This window comes from Rhea americana, unplaced genomic scaffold (assembly GCF_003343005.1).
Source record: "Rhea americana isolate MKP2758 unplaced genomic scaffold, rheAme1 scaffold_5, whole genome shotgun sequence".
In the NCBI taxonomy this organism is placed as follows: domain Eukaryota; kingdom Metazoa; phylum Chordata; class Aves; order Rheiformes; family Rheidae; genus Rhea; species Rhea americana.
In genome coordinates this window covers 2,715,916-2,737,305 of record NW_028186645.1, presented here as the reverse complement: position 1 = coordinate 2,737,305, position 21,390 = coordinate 2,715,916, and the positions used below count along the sequence as shown (strand labels likewise).

Sequence of the window (21,390 nt, the reverse complement as noted above, 5' to 3'; positions counted from 1 at the left end):
ACTTGTTTTTATCCATTAGTTTGTCTTTTAAATGTTGATAGCTATAAAAATGAAACCATAAGCAGTATTAAAATTAAATTGAAATCACTTCTATAACTTACAGTTTTTCTAACATTAGAAAGATTTGGTCGTTTCTTTCATTAATTTTTAATGTGCACTAATATTGCATCATCTTCTCCTGGTCAAAGAAAAGAAGCAAAATAATTATTAGACCCTACAAAAACACACAGACAGGATGTTTATCCAGTGGTATGTATAATGTAGTGGAAGAATTCATGCTAATAAAGATATTTTATGTGGCATAAACATTTTCAGTATCAGAGCTCTATTCTTAAATTAGAATAATATTAAATTGGATGATATTATGAGAGGCAGGGAACGTTTAAATGTTAACAGTAAGCTATTTAATTTATTGGAGAAGTTTTCTTAATGCAGTTATCCTTTAAGATGACTTGAATCATCTTAAGCCAGTTTAGGAAACACTGATTTCTGAAGTCAAGACAAAATTAAACTCTCCTTGCTGCCACTTCCCTTCTCCTAGGAACTTCTTTCTTTCTGTCCCTGTACATAACTTAGCATTTTGCTCTTGTGTCAGTCTCTCCACAAAAACAGTATTCTTAATTTCAACTTAATCATTTGAATTCAAGACATTGATTGAAGAGTCAATGGCAGGATTTTTTTTGTTGTTTTTTTTTGGTTTGTTTTGTTTTTTGCTTAGAGCTCACAGAGTCCTGGAGCGATGAGCCTGATAGTACCAAGGCTGTCCCCGGGCTCCTCACCGTTGGGATGAGGATGAGGCTTGAAGAAGCAAGCATAGAAAAACTGAAGTTTTGGGGTTGGGAGGKTTGCTTTTGAGTTTTGGGGAGGGTCACATGGGTGTTGGTGTGACTTTCCAAGCAATCATCAGTGTCCATGAGAGCTGGGAGAGGAGAGCTGCCACAAGGAGCTGYGGGAATGTTACTGGAAAAGCGGCCTTTTCCGCTCCATTTTTTTGGAGGAGAGAACAGCACCAGCTTGGCATGGTGGGGGGGAAGCTTCTATTTACCTGCTCGGTAAAACTGCTCGTGTTCAGCTTGTCTTTTCCAATTGGAGGGAGCTGGATGGTTAAGCGATGCCATAAAGTTGCACGGGATCTTTTTGATGGGTACCCTATCAGGAGGGGGAGGCAAGGAAAGGGAGGATTTAAGCCTTTGAGGAAACACTTCATCAGGAAATGTGGGGAATCTAGTCCATTCCTACATGTAAGTAGGAAACATACATTTTTACCAAGCTAATGGAAAATTGCAAACCAGCTCTCCATTAATTTCAAGGGGGGGCTGTATTAAAACTAGCTTTAAAGCACGGCATAACTGATTCTGAACGCAGAGATAAATAAGGTCTGCCAACTCCAGAAGTTTGGAGCAGTATTCCRAGATTTGAAATGTGACCTTTGAATATTCTGCCTCAACAGTATAACGTGTTACCTGGAAAGTAGATTTTTCAGCCTACCTTATGATGCTGATATAGCCCGTCTGCTGTTTTCTGATGAAGAAAAAAGTAGTATGTTAGTCTTTCTTGTATTAAATACTCAGCAAAACTCTTAGGTAGGCTTTTCACCAAATCAACCTGAAAATTAATAAAAAAGAAAGAAAAAAGAATTCAACTTTTAAGATATAGTCATTTTTAGAGTCAGCATTCCACTTAATACATTTGTCAGAAATGTTTGTCATAAAAATATGTGCTTTTACTAGTACTGCTGTAAAAGATGATCCTTTTTCTATTAGCACTGTTAAGAGAACCAGTTCAGTCGAGCGTGTGTCACCGGGAGGTCGGCGGGAAAGCTATGGGGACTCCAAGGGGAGTCGTAACCGCACGGGATCCACCAGCAGTTCCTCAAGTGGTAAAAAGAACAGTGAAAGGTAATGTTGTTTAAAAGTTGATCTCCTTTCTACACCTACTGCCCTAACAATGAGATTAGTCTCTTTAGTTCCGCAAGTACTAAAGGTGTTTTTGTTTGTTTTTTTGGTTTTGTTTTTTCTACACTACACCTGTTGGACAAAGATGTAGTTTAAAGCACTTTAAATCAAACCATTTTTMAAGTTTAAATGAAATGTTTGCTTTATGTCTACACCGTGAGCAACATGAGAATCTTGAATTGCCCAAAAAAGCTCGTAATTCTTAACTATGTTTTTTTCCATTATCTCGATGGTTTCTCTTAGTCTTCAAGTTCCTGGCATACCTATAAATGTATGGTCTGAAATCATCTAGTATCTAAGCAAAATTGTTTTCTGAAGATGTTAGTGTGTGAAGAAGTGGCTGAGGTRTGGGAATTTATGGCATTATCAAAACATTTTTATGGCAAATGACAGATTAGAAAAAAGTTGAAATGTAATAATATCTTCAAACCAATGCCATCATTGATTAAGTCAGATTGATGAGAAGTAAACGAGGCCTAAATGCAAGTAATATCCAGAAGACTGGAATAAAGAAATATGTATTTCTGTATTAGCACATAGGTACTCTGTTTTAGTATTGTTTTCTCTRTACTGCTGAGTATAAAGAACAAAATGTCTACTTCAGCAGCTTCAGGCTTAGGATGGTCTTGAACAGACAACTAATTCATTGACTGATTTTTGTGGTGAAGTCACTATATTGGGAGATGATTCTTTTCCATATTTTCTAGACAGTTTTGCTCTTGGTCATTTCACTTGATCTCTGTGGTCTTCTAGTTTCCTATCTATAAAGTGGAGGTGATGACACCATTTCACCTTCTTGCAGATGTTGTGACCATAAGAAACAGAAGGATCATATAATGCATCTGTTTTATCTGTACATCATAGCCTTTGTATGAGTCATTGAGTTGCTTATGAACCAATGCTATGGTCCGGTAATTCTTCCTCTTTCCCTTTCTTTTTATCCATTTGACATCTTCCCTTGAGAGACGTGRGGAGTGAGTGGGATTGTTGTGAACTGATGGACAGCCTAAGTATAGATGATAAATTATTGGTAGTTTCCTTGCTTAAGATTTCAGCTGTGAAGCAAAAAAGCAATTATGCAAAATTTATGAAACTTTATTCTATAATTTGCTATCTCTGTCACAATGAAAAATTAAGAATATAGTCAGAAAAAAGATTATAAAAATGTTGTGCAAATATTTAATTATCTTCCTTTGATAAACTAAAAAGGTAGCCAAAAGTTGTCTTGATATTGTGCTTCTGTGGATATGCATGAGCTTTTATAAACTGGCATAATTCGGGGCTTTCTAGCACTTCTCAGAATATTACTTTGTCTCAGTATATGATTTTTTAAAATTAAATTTTTGTAAAGTAATTATAAACAACAAATAACATTTGTCTTTTGGAAACAAATATGTTTTGAACAGAGAAGAAAATGCTGCAATGGTATTGARTAGATGCAGTTTGTTTTTTTTCCCCAGCAAGTTTTTAGAACTAGACTTTAAATTTCTTCTAAGACTGAAATATAATTGCAAAAAACATTTTGCCATAACTCTTAAGTAATAGCTARATAAATGCTCCTTTTAAAGGAAACACAATCTCTTATTAGATTTCTTAGGACTCTTAGATCTCTTGCTGCTTGTGTAAATTCAGATGAAATTATTTTATTAAACATTTCAGATTTTTATAGCATGGAGAATGTCTGTCTTAAAACATCTGATAGAATACTGTTGAAGGAAAGAACCAAATATCAGCATTCATAGGGATGAAGTAAAAGGTGAAATTAGACAAGAAAACTGACCAGTGAGGGGAATSGTGAGAAGGTAAAAGCTTGCTGTTAGTTTAAGCTGCAAATTCTGCAGAGCGTTGCCCTAGTGCATAACTTTATGCAGTTGGATTGTCTCACTGAATCATTACTAAAGAGCTATTACTTTCTGTGCTGATCTCTTGAGGCTGATGAATTTACCTAAGACTGAGTTTTTACTTCTATGCGTATCTGTTTAACTTCCTACTCTATTGCCCATATCAAACTGTAGCAACAAGATCTTATACTGTGACCTCATTCATTCAAAAAAGCTTATATAAACAGAACAATTTTTTCTTTAATTAAAGGAACCTTTCTATTAAAAATTACAGATTTCTATAACTAGGTGTGTAGGCTTTTGTTTATGGAATATGTGCAGGAAGTACACCTACCACTGGTGAAATTTCATTACTTCATTTCCAATTTACTATAGTTTTTAAATAGATATTTAGCAAACATATGAGGATCCTGCATTGTCTTTTTCTATGTATTTTATCTTATGCAAAAAATTGCATTATAGCAGGTCCCCAAAAGATGAAGTCTGCATATGTTGTTCAACAGAAATTATATCTGTCAAAAAGTAAACATAGTACTGTGCAAAATCTGTTTTTTCCAGGATATCCCTGAGTCTTTGCTATGTGTATAAGATGATAATTTTCTGAAATTTTGTATTTATGTAACAAAGCTACTAAAGGAATAAGGTGAGCATATTAGTGTAGTTCATTTAAAATAATAATAGACATGACTTCTAGCAGCTATATAGACACTGAACAATTGAAAAGATGGTTTCCAAGCTAACTGAGAAATAAAAACATCATGAGCTAACTAATCATCTGCAAAATTCTTTTTCCAGTCTAAAATTGATCACAGTAGTAAAAGTACATTTTTAATGTTTTCATACTATTCTAATAGAAATGTAACAGTAATGCAATTTTGCAGCTGCTGGGAAACAAAGGGTTGGGCTACGTTTTTGATCAGAAATCACTTAATTTGTACTCAAGGAGGATGTCCAAAGCACAAGTGATGCAATGCTTAAGTACTATGCAATTATTCCAAGGAACTAACTGAGAGCACATGTTAGACTGCCTTAGCTGAAGCTAATATTGTTGGTCCTGCTATTGGTACAAGAGTTTTATGGTTAGAGAATTTTCCCAGGACTTAGAGGRCCTGATTTGTATCACCTGCAACCAGATGGCATTCAAACCACAGCTCTCAACTCCTTGAAGGGTGTCTTTGTCCTATGGAGTAGGCTGGGAAAGGACATGCTTCATGCTTCCTGTTGAAGCTGTGCCCTGTGCAAATTGTTTTTTAAAAAGTGTGTCATGGGATCAGAGTCAAAATGAGCATGATTCTGTGTGTTAGGGGCTAAGGCTGTCYCCTTAAAAGTAACTGCATGTGTGGAAGAGTGAGGAGAAGGGTGTTACCTAACCAGCTACTCGCAGCCCTATCATTTTTTTGCGTCGTATCTGGTCTRTAAGTGACGCTTACAACAGAACACATGTCAGGAGTCTAAAAAGGCAGTTATGAAATTGTTTTTGAAGTGGATAGAGTGGTATGGCTAGTTTCAGKTGGTAGGCTAGCATACAAAAACATAGTGCTATAGAAAGATATTAAAAGAATATTTAAGAAGAAGGGGTGAGGAGGTGACCTTTACTCCTTTACTACTTTGGGGTGTCTCACTTCCCCATCACTATGAGAAGGAGTRAGCCTTTTTAAGGGGAAGAGAGGTGGAAAGTGATTCAGGTTTTAGGAGCTCAGAGCTGTGTATGTGGTTAGGGTTTGTGTAATTATAAAGTACACGTGAGGTACTTTATTGCTGTCATGAATCAACCTTTCACATTAGTTTCATTAGTTTGAATAAGTCATCATGGACTGTTCAGAACTAAGTGGGCTTTCTTGTCTCTAATAATGAAGCATTTTTGACTACTGCTCCATCCCATAAAGCTTTTATTTTCTATAACTATCTTCATTCATAAAGAAAGGTAATCCTGGTGTTAGCAATGGCAACACATCACGCTATTTATATAGATGAGATTGCCTGTGTAGGCCAGCTTGAGTTTCGATGCTTGGCTATCTCATGGCTGGTATTTTAGAAGGATACTGTATCYGGTGGGCAGAGTCAGTAGAATTCATGAAGTAAATCTATCATTAAGTAAAATTATTATTCTTGATATAACAGTGTCAAATTAAGGGAAGAGAGAAAATAGTGTAAAATTATTTACATCAACCTTATTGTAGMGAAAGATTCTTTTATGCTGAGAAATACTGTACACAAAAGGRCACTGTTTCATTTCATTTTYTTGTCTTCTCTTCATCTGCCACTTCTGTTTAGAAAAGGACACTTTAGTTATCCTCTTTGACTGGTATGGAGACAGGATTAAAGCTCTATGGATGATTTATCCTTCAGTGTTCAGTGTTCCYCCATTAAAAATAATACGGTTTTCGTCCCTTCTGGGATCACACTAGGAAACACAGAACATCATATTTTATAAGTTTTTATAAATTTTGCTGAATACAGATAAAATGGAACKGAAATAAAAATAACTACTTAATATGGATACCTTTATGCCCCTATTAAGTTTCACCAGAAGCAACATCCTCAGGCTTAATCGYAAAGGGGCAAAGGATAAAGAAAACAAATCACTTGTGTTTCTTGGAAAAGATTGCTTCTTTCTGACTATTGTAGTACTACCTAGATTGCTACTCATCTTTTCTTTCTCTTCCTTCTCTGCACATGGTGTATTTTCCCCTCAGGTTTTCCCAAAGGGTTTTCCTAAGACAGTAAGACAAAGCARCTTTAGTTTCAGTCCATTGAGAAAGAAGAAACATTTTAATAATGGATATGTGCTTTTCAGAGGCTTTCTGGATTTTATCGAAACTACTATCAACCAAGAACCAACCAAGAATCAGGCAGTTCCATGTTTTGTGTAAACTCTTAGGAAAGGCACCAAACTTTATTATTATTATTATTTAACTCCTTAAAGCCAGAGGGAACAAAGCCATGAAGCAAACACACACCTACATGTGCACTGATGTAGTGGCCTGCACGCACGTGCATAGAGATTTTACAGTTAAGGATGCGTTCCTACTTTTTTTCCCCATATTCTCCTATAACTGAACTAACTCTGTAGAAGAAGAAGATCTGGCAGTTAGTGGGCGACAATCTGTAATCATGAGATGTAAAAGGAATTGAATGTAAAATGGGTTTTAGCATCTGCCATCAAGGAGCCACAATGTATGCTGCTTTTATTGTGTCTGCATGAGGATCTACCTTGTAAATAAATGAATTACAAAATTATGTAAACTATTTTTACCTTTCACATGTACAGTATGCACAAACTTTTTAAATGTATTTTTTTCATTATTTTCACAGCAAACCGAAGGAACCAATGTTCAGTGCAGGTAGGAACTTTTTAAAATTTTTAAACGGATAATTTCTATTATGCTATCACAGTTATCTGTGGATGTCCAAGAAGTGGTGTTGGGACTTTAAGCATGAAACCTACAGGCAATTGCTGGCATATTTTTTTAAAAAGTTGGTCAGTTTGCTCTAGTTTTTATGGGGCCAATGGGCTTATTTTACAGTGAGGATTCTTTGAAAGAAGACAAAGAAGAWAAGGATGTGTTTTCCCACCCCAAATATATCTTGTTTTTCACAGCAATATTAATGTTTTTGTTAATTAAAACATATGCAAAGTTCCAGCTGTGACACTATCATGTTAAATAAAAGAATTCTACATTTGTCCCAATGATCAAATTTGTTAAATTACAAATAAAAAAAATGTTTTTAACTATGGTTTTGGAAATCTATCTTTAATTTGGAAGTTATTGCACTTTTTCCTGCTTGTGTCACTGTAACAAGATTCCAAAAGCCAAATTTCAGATATAAATGAAAGTAGAATTTGGTCTTGTCACTAGAGTTATACAAACTTTTAAACAATCTCAAAGAAGATATGAAGCTGAATAGTATACGTAGCCARTTATGTTCTGCAAAACCCAAAATAACTAAAATAAAAGATTTCTAATTACAGATTAAAGGACTGAGTATTTAAGGAGGGTAAAAAAACCCYGTTGATTCATCAGATCTATCATAGTCTTTCCATATATTGTTCTATAAAGGTATTATATTATATAAAGGTAATTATACATTAAACTGATAAGGTAGAAAACCTCAGTTTTTTGGGTCAGCATCCATTTGTTGGATCAGCATCTAACAAAGCTCCTAAGCCGTACTTAGGAAAGAGAAAACTGATTCACGCAGCATATATTTTTATCATGCAGTATTTCTTCTCCCCTAGCACCTTGTACGCAAAGGTATTTGGAATTGTTAAACTTCTGGCATTTTCCAGTAGATAAAGATCAGTAGTTAAAGATATGTGACACTGTTATGCCTCTCGTTCAGACAAAATTCTCACTGAAATTACTGATTATTTCTAAGAAAGATATACTTTTGATATTCTTAATACTTACTTTTAGCATGTAGATGCATACTAAAGCCCAAATAATATTTTAACAATCAAAGAACACTTGGAGCCGCTAGCTGGAGGAATAGAGTTTTGACTGTAGTTACCCAACCTACTGAACGGGAATGGCTCAGTGTTTTGTCAAGCRACAGGTTAGCCTGCAGCAGAACACAACGGGACCGCCGGTAGAGCAGGTATTTAGCGAGCCTGTTGTACCTAAACACGTCTTTATCTAGCCCTTCTGTCTCTGTCTCTGTAATCACAAGGGAAGCGCCGTGTGACACACTGCAAAGGTAGGCTTCACTTCCAAAACCTCATAGCTCTCGAAGCAAAACAAGTGCTAGTATGGTAAAAGCTGTATGTATAAACAGCTGTTTTATAACTTCTACATGCATTTTACAATGTCAAACCTTTTCCATTTCTTTTGAATAAAGCAAAAAGTATTACACCAGCTATTGTACCATCTACTGAATTATAACCCTCAGCTGCACTTTAATAATGGGTTATAATTTAGATGTGTGTGGACTTTCTCAGAGGAATTTGAATTAGAAAAAAATATGTTGAGAGAGCTATATGGCAACACCTGGATGTTCACTGTGCTTGAAATGGTGTTCTGCACTTCTGCTGAAATTCGTATAGAATATGCCCCTTTGTTGGCTGGTTTGCTGTTAACTTAACATGCGTTTATAGGCGCCTTGATATTTTTTCCCTTGCTTTTTCATACTGAGTAGACTGTAGAGTTTTCTGAATGTTGAGTAAGCAGACCTCGGCATAAAACTAATTTCTCTGTGCTTTTTGCTCAATGTTACAATACAGAGTTACACTTGTTAAAACATACCATAATGGTTTCTAAAGCTGTAGCTAAGTTGTAGTGTAAATATGCACATCTTTGATGCATGTTTATATCTGTGATATAATCACAGGTTTGTCTTGCTTTTTAGAGATAGCTTATTCCTAATAGTTTTTGTACTAATCAGCATCATTCAGCTTTGCAACAAATCTTAAGATTTCACAAAGAGATGATGTTTGTTTTCAAGACAAAGTATTTGAAAGAGTCTCTAGCTCTATGTATTTGATTTTTATGCCTGCAATCAGTAATGGTCTCCTTTGCAGATCYTACTAGTGTTCATGCATCATCTTATTCCAATTCAGTGATTCTACATTTTTAAYTGATATTTTTCAACAACAATTGAAATTTTGCAAAGTTGCAGGTGTAAAAGATACATTTCTTTAAAAACATCACCATTGGTCTGTCTTTGTAGTTTCTGCTGACTGTCTTTATATCTATGTATCTCCACATAGAGAACTTTRCTGTCTTAAAAACTAAATGAAAAGGGATGTGGATTGGTTATGTTACTAGCATCAGTCATTATAGATGAAATTAATATTAYGAAAACTTAGACATAAATACCTAGACATTTCTCCTCCTGGCCTGTTCATCCTAAGTTCCTCTTTATAGTTAGCAGACAGATCTAGTCGTTTTGAAGATTCGATTTATATACTTTGTTTTTAAACATCTAAACAACATGTGATGGATTCCTCCCAAAGTGTCTGTTATTCCCTGCTGACTCTAAAAAGGAGCTTTGAGTGACTCGGTCAGATGTGGATGCTTCTATTGTAGATGTCTAAATTCAAGTTTTATGAGTCCCATGATACGTTTCTGGTGACAAAGGCAGTTCAGTGAATTAAATCTTCCATCCATGCCTTTAGTAAACACAGTTAGGAGTTGTCACTGCTGAAAATATATTAACTTCTAGCATACCAGTATTAGTAGTATTGGCATATATTTCAAGCTCATTAAATAGATACCACATGCTTGTACAAACAGTACTTTAATGCTCTACTATTATACAGGGAAAAAACCTCCATAGTTTATTTTATACTACAGATCTATCAGAGCAGATTTTTAAAAACAGTTCCAGTATTCTGGCAGTTTTAGCAGGCATCTTGAACTCCAACCATCTGTCACCGTTATTGTTCTGTGCTTTAAAAAAAAAATTATGTTAAATTTTCCTTTTTTCGTTTCGTTTTATGCATGAATTCTGTAAATTATGGGTTTTTTTGAGCCCTAGCTGAAACTTTACTGCGACAGATCAACTAGAAACCTTTCCCAAATGAGGTAGTATATAGGCAAAATACACATATTTATGTAGTACAACATAGCTATGATGTTTATTTGTTTTGCCAATATTTTTAATTCATTTAGTCAGGATCTCTAATGTGTGCTTATTTTCAAATTCAAATAGTGCCTTAGTTTTCAAATTAAAAAAAATGGTATGTTGGTAATGATACTTAACAATTCATAGCATAATTTTAAAAGACCTAGATCGTATAAGTTTTTTTTTATTTACGTGATTTTGTTACTTTTGCCCTCCCATTTCCTCTGTGCCCACGATTATTCTGTCTAGTAACTCTACAGATGTCACTGACTCCAAAACTGCTTGATTCGCATGAGAACAAGGCTGAATCCCTTGATCTGCCGATGGAGCAGCAGGAGCCAGCACGTTCTGAATCTGGACAAACTTCACCAGAAGTTCACAGGACACCCTCTTTGGCCTTGCCAGTTCCCAAAAGTCCTAGTCAGACCTTCATGGCATTTCCCAGATCACCTAGTTTTATAAGCCCCATGAAGTCCCCAAGTCAGTACTTCCAGATCTGTTATTAATCCCTGCTTCTCTTCCCCCAAACATATTTCTTAAAAGCCCAACACATTATTTTTAGTATTTTCTCCTAGAAATGTTTACTTCTGTGAGCCAATTCAGTTTTTGTAGCTTCTCTCCTGTATGTCATTTTCCTTTCTATAATGTGCTGTCAGTGTTGTCATTCCTTTTTCAATGTTTAGTAATTCTTAAACACTTACTCTTTTTTTGCATGTACATCAGCATGATTCCTTTTACTAATTGTTTATGTTCCTTATTCTGGATGTATCTCTAACACTGTGTATCTAGTGTAAAGTGTATCTTTACACTGAGATGCAAAGAATGCAACTGAGTGTCGAAAAAATACTTTAGATGCTGATGCTCCAATGTAAATATTGAATTTAAAAAATAAAATAATTTTAAGTGGCATTTCTGCGTTAATTGTAATCTTTGATGTTTTCCCCTTCACTTTTAGTGTTTAAAAAGATGTTAACACAAAATTATTTTTTAACCAAAAGAATAGTTTTGATCTCAATTCTTTCAGTTTTGTAGTTCTTCCTGATATTGTTTAGTTCTAATTYTGCTGTTCAAAATATTTAGAGAAAAAAGGGACTTGGTGTGTTTTAAAAAAAATCTGTTTAATGTCTATGATTATTTTTTTAAAAAGATGCATAATTTATTATGTAAATTTGAGACTGCATGTTATTTTATAATTATAACCCACCAAACTGTTAAGTGGGAAGGGATGGAGAAGCACTAGAATTCTCCACTTATGTTTTTCTGTGTAACACTAAACATTTCTGACCTTTTGTAGAGGAAGGATACGTAAAAATGTTTCTTCGTGGACGTCCTGTTACCATGTACATGCCCAAAGAGCAAGTGGAATCTTACAATTTGGAAGCAAAAGTAGAACTACCAGCCAAGAGGCTTAAACTGGAATGGGTGTATCCTTGCTGTGATGGAGAAATACTGGAAATAATCGTGTCTTAATGATTTGTTTAAAATAACTTTTAGAGTTAGAATGTAGCAAAACTATGATTTTTTAATAGAGTTCATTTCCTTAGTGAAGTATTAGGTCATTCAAATAGGTGTTTATCCTGAGGCTGCTGTATTTTGTGGAATACRAGATAGCAGCTTAAGGAAGATTTTGCTTAAATATTGCCTGAAGGTTAAGTTTGAAATATGCTAATTAGCTCAAGATCAAACTAGGCATATTGTAAGAATGTACTGAGCTGTGATTATTAATTATAGTATGCATAAAACAATTTCCCGTCTTTTACTGATTCTCATTAGCAATTTATCATTTTAAAMTGTATTTTATAAAATGTGCACTACTGACCTTTAGAGGATACTATAATCAACTTTAATACTTGGATAACACCAGAATCAAATAGCATTTTGCAACTGTTAGATGCTTAGCAATGTAATTCTTAATAGATATCATATATAAATTAATGCTTTCATTTAGATTTTAAGCTGTGCACAGTAAATATCAAACAACTAAATTTTCTACTGCCTTCTGTATATATGAATGGACATACATATAGAATTCTAATATTAAAAAAGAAATGTTTCATTACATATAGAATAGAAGGTTTTGCATTTCAATGTTAAATATAATAAGRAAATTTATTCTTTATTGGAAAAAGTAATGACAGACTTTGCTTTTTATAATCTTAGYGTGTGTAATAGAAGAGTCAAGATAAAACATAAACAGAGAAAGATTTGAATCTATTTGCAATATCCACTATCTTTAGACAGATGAAGTCTTCCAAAGGATTTCTATTTTAAGGAGAGACTTTTTTTGGTCTCAAGTAGGAAGTTGCTTTGTCTTCCTATGAAAGAAGACAAACTGCAAATAGTCTTTTCTGAGTTTTATAAATAGAACTACATGTGGTTTCAGAATGTGCACATCTAGTTTCTAAAGGATTAATGACAGATTTACTATCCATTTTTATTATTCCTATTGCAACAGAGCCTATGAGCTCTAGCCTACTCTGCTGGAACTGGAGATAATAAATACAGAAATGATTGAAGATGGATTAAAAAAAAGAAACAACTAAATAGCACAAATTAATAAAATGGTTGAGATTAAAGTGATAAATATTGCTTGCAGCTTTCTACTGTCTAATCACTGTCCAAGTTCTTCAGCATGTCACAACAAGACTGAGTGATGTCTTCAGATTGCTGTGAGGGGCCCCTTGCTCATATAAGAATGATAAGGGCGAAAGTGTGAGGATGCTTACTAAAACAAAAAAATAAACAGACAAAAAAGGTTGTCATTAGCACTGTGTAGGGGGAAGCTGAATTTAACATTTTAGACTATTATAGGAAACAATAATTAAAGTAGGTCATAAATTCCCTATCACTAGTTTCTCACTTACGCTTCCTTAGCTGCTTATAGATTTGCCAGGCAAAATATTATTTTTAGTGTGAATATTCATATGTTCTCTCACATGTTTGTGTACACCCAGTAGAATCCTACATATAAATTTTTTCTATCAGTAAAAAGCTATGAATGAATAAAAAGTTCAAACTAACCCTAAATGGTTACCAAAGAGGAAACATAACTCAAAAAAAAAAAAAAAAAAAAAAAAAAAAAGAAAGAAAAAAAGAAAGAAAGAAAGAAACCTGCTGAATTTTTTTTTCAGACCTATTTTCTTTGTAATACAGCCTAATCATGATATCCATACTTAAAAGTTACATCAATGACTAGGTATTACAGAATTAAAATAAATAAATAAATAAATAAATAAAAATAAAAAGCACTCAGTTGGCAGGCTAGAATGATGAGAAAAAAAGCTGGAGGCAGCAATGCAAAACAATTTAAGGAAAAAGACAAAAACAGCAAAAAAGCAAGTGATGCTGCAGGCGTTCGGTTCAGTAAAGCTGGAGAAGCCGAGCTGTTTGCTAGGAGGGTAACAGCACTGGAGCAGCAGCAAAGAGCTTTGTAGTGGGCGAAGGCAGCCTGGCGGTGCGATTACCACCAGCGATGCCCCGTAGTGTAAGAATGGGCACAGAGGAACAGGGCGTCGGAGCAGAGATGGCAACCGGTGGCAGCCCGCGGGGGAATTCGGCGATGGGCCTTGTCGAGGAGGGAGCGGAGAGCTGCAGCGCTCTGCCGGTCGCCAGCTCCTCGGGCAAGCCGCAGGTCTGGGCGAAGGCAGAGGGCGAGGGCGCAGCCGCTGAAGTGCCCGCTCCGCAGGGAGCCCCTGAAGCCGCCGGGTCTCGGCGTGGGAGATTGGGAGCGGAAGGAGAGATCAACCCCAGGTGTTTAAATCTGAGCAGACTGATTGAGAGAGATTAAATATTAGACAACAGAAATCGTAGGAATGCAGTTGAGTGCAGCATTGCRTTGAACCAAAGGGGAAGGAGGGGAAAGAAAGCTTTTCTCTAAAGAATGTATGTTTTCTATTTAACAGCTATTTTTATGCACAGAGACATGAAGGTGTATATAATGCTTTTTTATTTTTAAAAWYTTTTTWAAAAAAGCTTTAAATCCCAATTTAAACAGCTAGTTCATTAGAAAATTGCTTTTACGTTATTGTACTAAGGCAATTATGATATTGGCTTCAATTGATAATAGCATCTGACCTTATAGAAGAAAATAAATTTGACCAAATCAAGGATTGTCCTGCAACTAAACTAGTAACTTATCTTTGCAGACAAATTAGATACTCCTAGTAGGTTATCTGCAGTTGTAAGGCATTTATGGTTTTCATTTCTTTAAATTTGAATATCTCAAACTYGAAGAAACTTTAGCAGAAATATTTCACTTTAGGTGTCTAAAAGCTGGATTTTTGACTGCACATTTTTAAGGGATAGKTATGCAGCATTGCAAATGAACAACTACCTCCACTTGAGTTTATTAAAAAAAAAATCAGCAAGCTGCTATTTAAATTTGTATTTTAGAAATAAGATGACTTTTAWCCTTATTTCTTGGATCATGTTAACATGAGTATTTTAGTTTGCCTGTTTTATCTTTGATCATATAGAACAGAGCACAAATCTCTTCTAAATATCTTATAATTGCAGTTTTAGTACATACATATATATTTGCTGCAGCCAGTTTCTCCATATTGAGTGAATTAGAATGCTGTTCCGTTTTGCCAAGTTTCAGCTAATACCACTCCTTTCTGTTCCCGTAAAAAGGGTAAGCTGGAATAGGTGCAATCCTTAATGACTTTTCACAAGAATAAAACTACATAATTTGGATGAATTAACATTCAGTCTGAATAAGATTATTTCTGGATTAATTCCAGTTATTTTGCTGGATTAATTTTAGATTAGTGTTGATAGGACTAGCATCAGAATCTGGGCCACTGCCTTTTAAATACTGCAAAAATAAATTGAAATGTATGATGTAACCCTTCTCCAGTTTTATGTCCATCTGGTTGGTAATGACCAGAATAATGAAGTCAGTCACCCAGAACAAAGGATAATGCAGTCAGTCYTGATATAATGCAGGAGATGTACTGAATAACTTATTAGTGTTTGCATCAAGTCCAAATTTTTATTTTAATTAGAGACAACCARTGTAAATAGTAAATACCCATGGGACAAAATTGGCGTTGCCTTTGTCTGGCTTATATAAAATTCCAAGGAATAGTAAAGGGGTAGCGTGTCAAAATCCTGTCACTGTCTCCATTATCATTTATCTTCTATATGTTATATAGAAAACTGTGAAATGCTTTACCTGTTTTACTGTATGAAAGTAGGGAATTTTGGGGGGCTTTCAAGTGATATAGCTGTGTTCAAGAGATGCCAAGTATTAGGAAATACCAATGACAGAAAAGCATTTTGTGTTTACTTGTTTTTAACATGCTTATTTTTTAGGTAATGTTACTGTACCTTGACAAACATGCTAGCTATGGATATAGGGGTCGGGACTGCCGCAGTAATCTGTATCTCCTTCCAACGGGTGAAACTGTATATTTCATTGCATCGGTAGTTGTGTTATTCAATGTCGAAGAACAGCTTCAGAGACATTACACCGGTCATAATGATGATGTGAAGTGGTGAGTCTCCTGTGACACTTCTTTTCTTGTGAAATAGTGTCTGCGACTTCATCTTTTGCCCTTTCTTGTGTATAGCTTTCGAAAGAGAATTCTAACGATTAGAAGTCTTGAGTTGCATGCTGGTGCCTGACAGCTAGTCTGCGCAATCGGATGACGTTGTGATTGTAGTCGTAGAAAGAATGCCCAGTGTAGCTGTACTCTAGTCAGCACAAGACGCGACTACTGTCAGGACATGATGGCACAGGCTTTTAAGATATCCAAGTATCCACCTGAAGGGAGCCTGTGTTTGCTTGGAAACGTACCTTGAAGACTCTGCTGCCATATGTGCTGTGCTACTTACTTTACAGCTAGTTTGGATGTATCTGTGTGCAATTTGGCTTATTGATGATGTCCAAGTGACYACTTCTTTCTCTGTCCCATATTTACTGTTTACATAGAGCATACGGAAGAGTAGAAATCTGACTTCTGACCTGCAGATCTGCTCGTTTTCGTTAATCTGTGTTTAGGATAATTTGACATTAATTTCTTCTTTAGGCTCACCTGTTAGTATTTATACATTCATGCTTCTCTTCCCTGTTGTAAATAGGATTGAATAATTCAACTTCATCTAGGTCAGGGTGCCAAATAAATACAGGTCCTTCAGACTGGATATAACCAAAACGGTTTTAATCTCATCTACAGTCCTCCTGGAAGTCTTCAGGCATGTCTATATCATGGCAGACACCTTGCAATCTAGTCTGGAGCGCTCTGGTTTGTTCATACAGCCTAATGTCGTGCAGACATGCCTGCTTGGACTTCAAAGTGATTAGCTCTGTTCAAGCTTAGAGAATGGTAGGTGTGAGGAAGTATCAGTAGCAGTAAACCACAATATAAATGAACATACGGTTTATCTGAACAGTATCTGTCTGCTTGTTGAGTGCAGCTCAAACAAGCACCAGGATTATCTGATGGGCCCTAAAGTGTGAAATGAGTTTGACGTCCCTTCTTTAGATTAGGCATTATGAAACACCTGTTGTCCATGAAAGCCGAAAATAGAACTGATAATCAAATCTGGTTGCACTGTGAGCATGTTTCATTAAATCATATTATTCATACAATCTAGTTGTTTTACAGGGAGATTTTAACCTGGATCTGTTCCATCTCATTTCTTTCCTTCCAATTTTCTGACTCTGTAGATATTTCAGAGCGTTCAGGTTTATTAGAAAGGGCATACAGTTTTGCATTATAAAGCTGAATGAATTATTGCCACTGTTCATTTTGCACATCACTTTGCTTCTAGAACTATATGAAGAGCTACCACGAAAAAAGAATTGAGATAGAATTTAGGACAAATGTAGACTATATTCCAGGCATTCCTTAAATACAAATTTGAGATTGTTTATACTTAGAGGCATGAGTTATTGATCAGTTTTATAAATCTCAATTTTGTTTCTGTGAATCAGATGATGTAATTTCTGTACCCTAGTTCATTCTTACTAAAGAATTTTTTTACCTTTTAAAAAATATTAGGGAGAAGATGATGGACATTTTTTTTAAGCTCAGACTTTAATAACTGCCTTCCTCTTCTGGAAAAATATCATCGATTGGAATCATCTTGCCTGATTGCAGGTGTCTAACTTAGCTAGATATCTAAGTTCTTGTAGGAGTCCTGGAATATCTGGACAGTACAGTCAGTAGAGTCTAGAGAGCAATTTGTCTTATGTTTGAGTAGGTGTGTATCTTTGGTCTGGAGGATTGTTGGCTGGACTACATGGGCTGTACTGACTAGATCTCTACCCACTCTGATGGGAGGTATCTAAAGCTAGATAATTAGCTCAAATTGTAAACTCCATATATATTGCAATCATCTAAATATAGATGAGGTGAATATCAATATAAGTAACACTGGTGCTGGTATAGATATGTGTTTGAGGTATTAGGGCTTAAGCAAATCACTGCTTTGTTTGTAAGGGAACAGTTTGAATAAGAGAGCATGAAAATTGTTTTGTAGGTTCTGTTTATAGGTGTATTAAATAAATAGGTATATTAAATTTACATATCTATTATGTATTTTATGACTAAAGGCTACTTATTACAGGCTCAAGCAAAAGTATAATAGGAAATATAATCAGTAGCTTGAAGTTTGACCTTTTCTTGTTTTTCTTTTCTAGCCTAGCTGTCCATCCTGATAGGATCACTATAGCAACAGGTCAAGTTGCAGGTACATCCAAAGATGGAAAAGTGAGTGACCCCTTTGCTGGCATACTATTTGTTGTATTTCACAAGAATATATTGCCAAGAAGATACTTAGTTTTCAAATTGCAGTTAAATTGGTCTTAAATGTTAGGAATGAGCACAAACACAGTTTCACTTGAGAATATATTTTGCAGCATATCAAAGTTAGCCAATCCCATTATCAAGGATCATTCAGTCATTTCTTCTTCTGTTACTTACACAGGCCAAAGGTAATTTTGGAGTTAGTCTCCCAAAGAGACATGGAACGTTGGCCCTAGAGGGGACACCTGAGAGGGAAGTGGGGTCTGGGAAAAGGAAAAGGAGAAGCAGAGGAGATTTAATTGGACAGTAACAAGTTCATTTCTGACCACAACTGCCAAAAACAAAGCACAAGAAAGAATGGCTTTGGGTTATTTACTGAAAAATTAATCTTTTCTTATTCTTGCCATTGTGAAGCCTGATTTTAAGGTAGGAATTCAGTCAGACAGAAGATGGTTCTTGCCCCTAAGATAAGTGAGAAAGAATAGATAGAAGCAGAGGAAAAGGTTGCTTAGTTGATTCTATGGCCAAGCTATTGCAAAATTTTTGGTAGATGTCATCGAAGAAGAATTATAAGGAAGGATTTAAAAAAGGATTATCAATAGGCTAGCTAGGTGTAAATGAAGAAAATAAAATCTCAGTCACACATTACAAGGTTTATGTGAAGATAACTTAGTTGAGTAAGATGAACTCACTTTAAAATTTTGTTGTGTGTTTGAGAAATCTCTGGGCTTTATTCTTTTAACTTTGTAAGTACAGTTACTCACCATTATATTTTTGAAATAAGCTATAAGGGTTTGATACCTATGCTTGAGGAGAAGGTGGTATATAATCTTATATAAAAGCCATTTCTATACCTGAGGTACAGGGGTGTTTTTGATTTAAGGACAATTTCCCTGCTTATGATCAATGAGAGAGAGAGGCTGATGGCTGTTGCTTTCAGATATTGTAAAAAACCTTTTATTAGTTTCTGTTGAAAGGGCAGGGAAAATGGAAATAAAATGAAAAATGCCCTTTACTGTTTTCCTGCAAAGGTCGAACATACAGTTTYAAATTCCTAACTGCTTTCATATAAAGCTTCATCAACATGTACTTGCTGGGACTGCCCTCTAGTGGATTTGAGAAGCATTTCTGTCTTCGTGTTGAACCACTGTGTGAGGCTCTCTTTGTGTTGCAAAAGTCGGGGAATGGCTAAGAAAAAAGGGAAACCACATAAATTTCATAGGGAGACGCTCCGGGGCAATGTATGTATAATGATACATACCTCGAGTTTTATGTTAAAAATAAAAAACTTGTTCTGACTATGATTGTAAAGAAGAATCTGAAGATACAATCTTTTCCATGGCCATTTTTATGATTTTGAAATTAGTTACACTTTAGAAATTTTTAATCTTCTTTACTTACTTACTGTTTGACAATGACCAGAATCATCTTGTTTGCAATGGTTTAAACAGATAATCCTGGACTAACCCTAGGTCCCATGTCACAAGGTTATCAACAATTTTCACTTAATGAAACATGTCTCAGTACCCATTAACTTCACTGAATTAACAACTGTCAGTATTACTTGTCAGTACAGTATTTCAAGTCTGTTCAGTCTGAATATTCAATCCCAGATATTGGTCCTGGTCAGAGTTCTTATTTGTAGCATATCTATGCTTAAACAGCCATTCTAGAGAATTTCTGATAACTTTCCTGCCTTAAATTGAGTTAAAATGTTTCTCGGGTGTATTCTCATTTTTTAAATCTTGGTATTTTTCACCAACATTGTTTCAGCTGTTATTTCTGTGTCTATTTTTGTAGCAATTACCACCACATGTACGTGTCTGGGATTCTGTTACTCTGAATACACTGCATGTCATTGGAATGGGTTTTTTTGACCGAGCTGTCACTTGCATTGCTTTTTCTAAATCTGTAAGTAAATGAATAGTCATACATATCAAGAATACGTACCGAACAGATCTTTGAAGTCTTTCAGATTTAGCTTCCTTGACCAAGCTTTCTCTTCTCTTTAGCTTCCAAGGTGTGCTTTCTGGGCACAGTCATTCTCAGCTTCCTCTTTAGAAGAGGAACTTTTGAAGTCCAATTGTTTCAGACAGTTTTTATCATTATTAAAGCTAGCAATATCTCAAGAGTCTCAGAGGTCTGTCTTATGCATACCATAAAATACAGTTAATTTTTTCAGGGACAGACAATTAGAAAGGTACTTGTATTCCAGAAATTTCAGTATCTTTACTTTTTCCCTTTAATCTTCTCATTACATTTCTCCCTTTAAAAAAGGAAAAAAGAGTTGTTCTATTTCTGCAGCTATTCTTTTCTGTGCATTATGTGTATAAAATTTGCCTTTTATGATGACAGATACCCCTGATTTAGAATCTAGAAAATGGGGCTCACATAGTAGTAGAAAAATGTTTTGCCTGAAAGCAGCAAAAAGCATATGAAAAAAAGGATTGCTGAGAATCAGAATCCTCTATTGTTAGCCTTCTGTCAGCACCCTTCAAACTCTGATCTATCAAGGAGGTAAAAAAGATGACACAAAATGTATTCAAGTGCCATATAGAAACGTGAGTTTATAATCTGACACACAGAAGCCTAGAAGCCTTCAGTGGAGAGGAAAATATATAAGCCCTCGATGTATTGTGATGATTTATGCTAGTCGTCAGAAAAGTGTTTTCAAAAAGGAGAGGACTAATTTTTGTGTTTCATGGGCAGAATTTATTTTGGTGAAAATTTCCACAAACATTTGGAATATCAAGAGAATACTCTGTACATATCTAACTAGATGAGGAATAGTGTACTTAATAATGGAGGAATACTACTGATGTTATCCATGAGAAAGCAGAAGTGTTTAACGTGTTTGCTTTATGCTGTGATTTCACAGTCATAGCTTAGCCTATTTTGAGCATTATTTGCCATCCCATCACCRTACTGCTTATCTCTTTCTAAACAGCCCCCTCTTCAGGCTATTTATTCCTGTCTCTCTCCCACCTCCTGGGCTGTACTGAAACTGGTATTTTTGTAGCTGCACCTGGGAAGTTTATTAGGGACCTGATCCATCAGGAAAACAGCCAACCTACCTTATTTTTATATATATATAWAAAAATATATATATATTTTTCATATATATATATGTATATATGTGTATATATATATGAGAAAAGAGAGAGAGAGAAGAAGAAGCAGGGTTAGTTTGGCTCTCTTTTTCCGAATGGATCCATTCCCCAAACATGCTCACACTGTATTGTCAAAACTTTCATTCTTGCCCAGCTCAAGAGGCAG

At 35.3% G+C, this 21,390-nt stretch overlaps 1 protein-coding gene across 6 annotated transcripts in view; it reads left to right on the top strand.

Annotated features, from left to right (window-relative positions):
* Positions 1-21,390, top strand: part of EML1 (EMAP like 1) — a 125,933-nt gene that overhangs the window by 84,507 nt on the left and 20,036 nt on the right. For 4 of the 6 annotated variants that reach the window (XM_085317456.1, XM_085317460.1, XM_085317459.1 and 1 more), the window contains 7 exons: positions 1,764-1,898; positions 7,112-7,140; positions 8,468-8,494; positions 11,655-11,784; positions 15,709-15,858; positions 18,009-18,078; positions 19,915-20,025. In XM_085317456.1, coding sequence (XP_085173582.1) covers positions 1,764-1,898; positions 7,112-7,140; positions 8,468-8,494; positions 11,655-11,784; positions 15,709-15,858; positions 18,009-18,078; positions 19,915-20,025 — 652 coding nt within the window. The remainder of the gene's footprint in view (positions 1-1,763; positions 1,899-7,111; positions 7,141-8,467; positions 8,495-11,654; positions 11,785-15,708; positions 15,859-18,008; positions 18,079-19,914; positions 20,026-21,390) is intronic. The other 2 variants (XM_085317457.1, XM_085317461.1) reach the window with 1 other exon arrangement.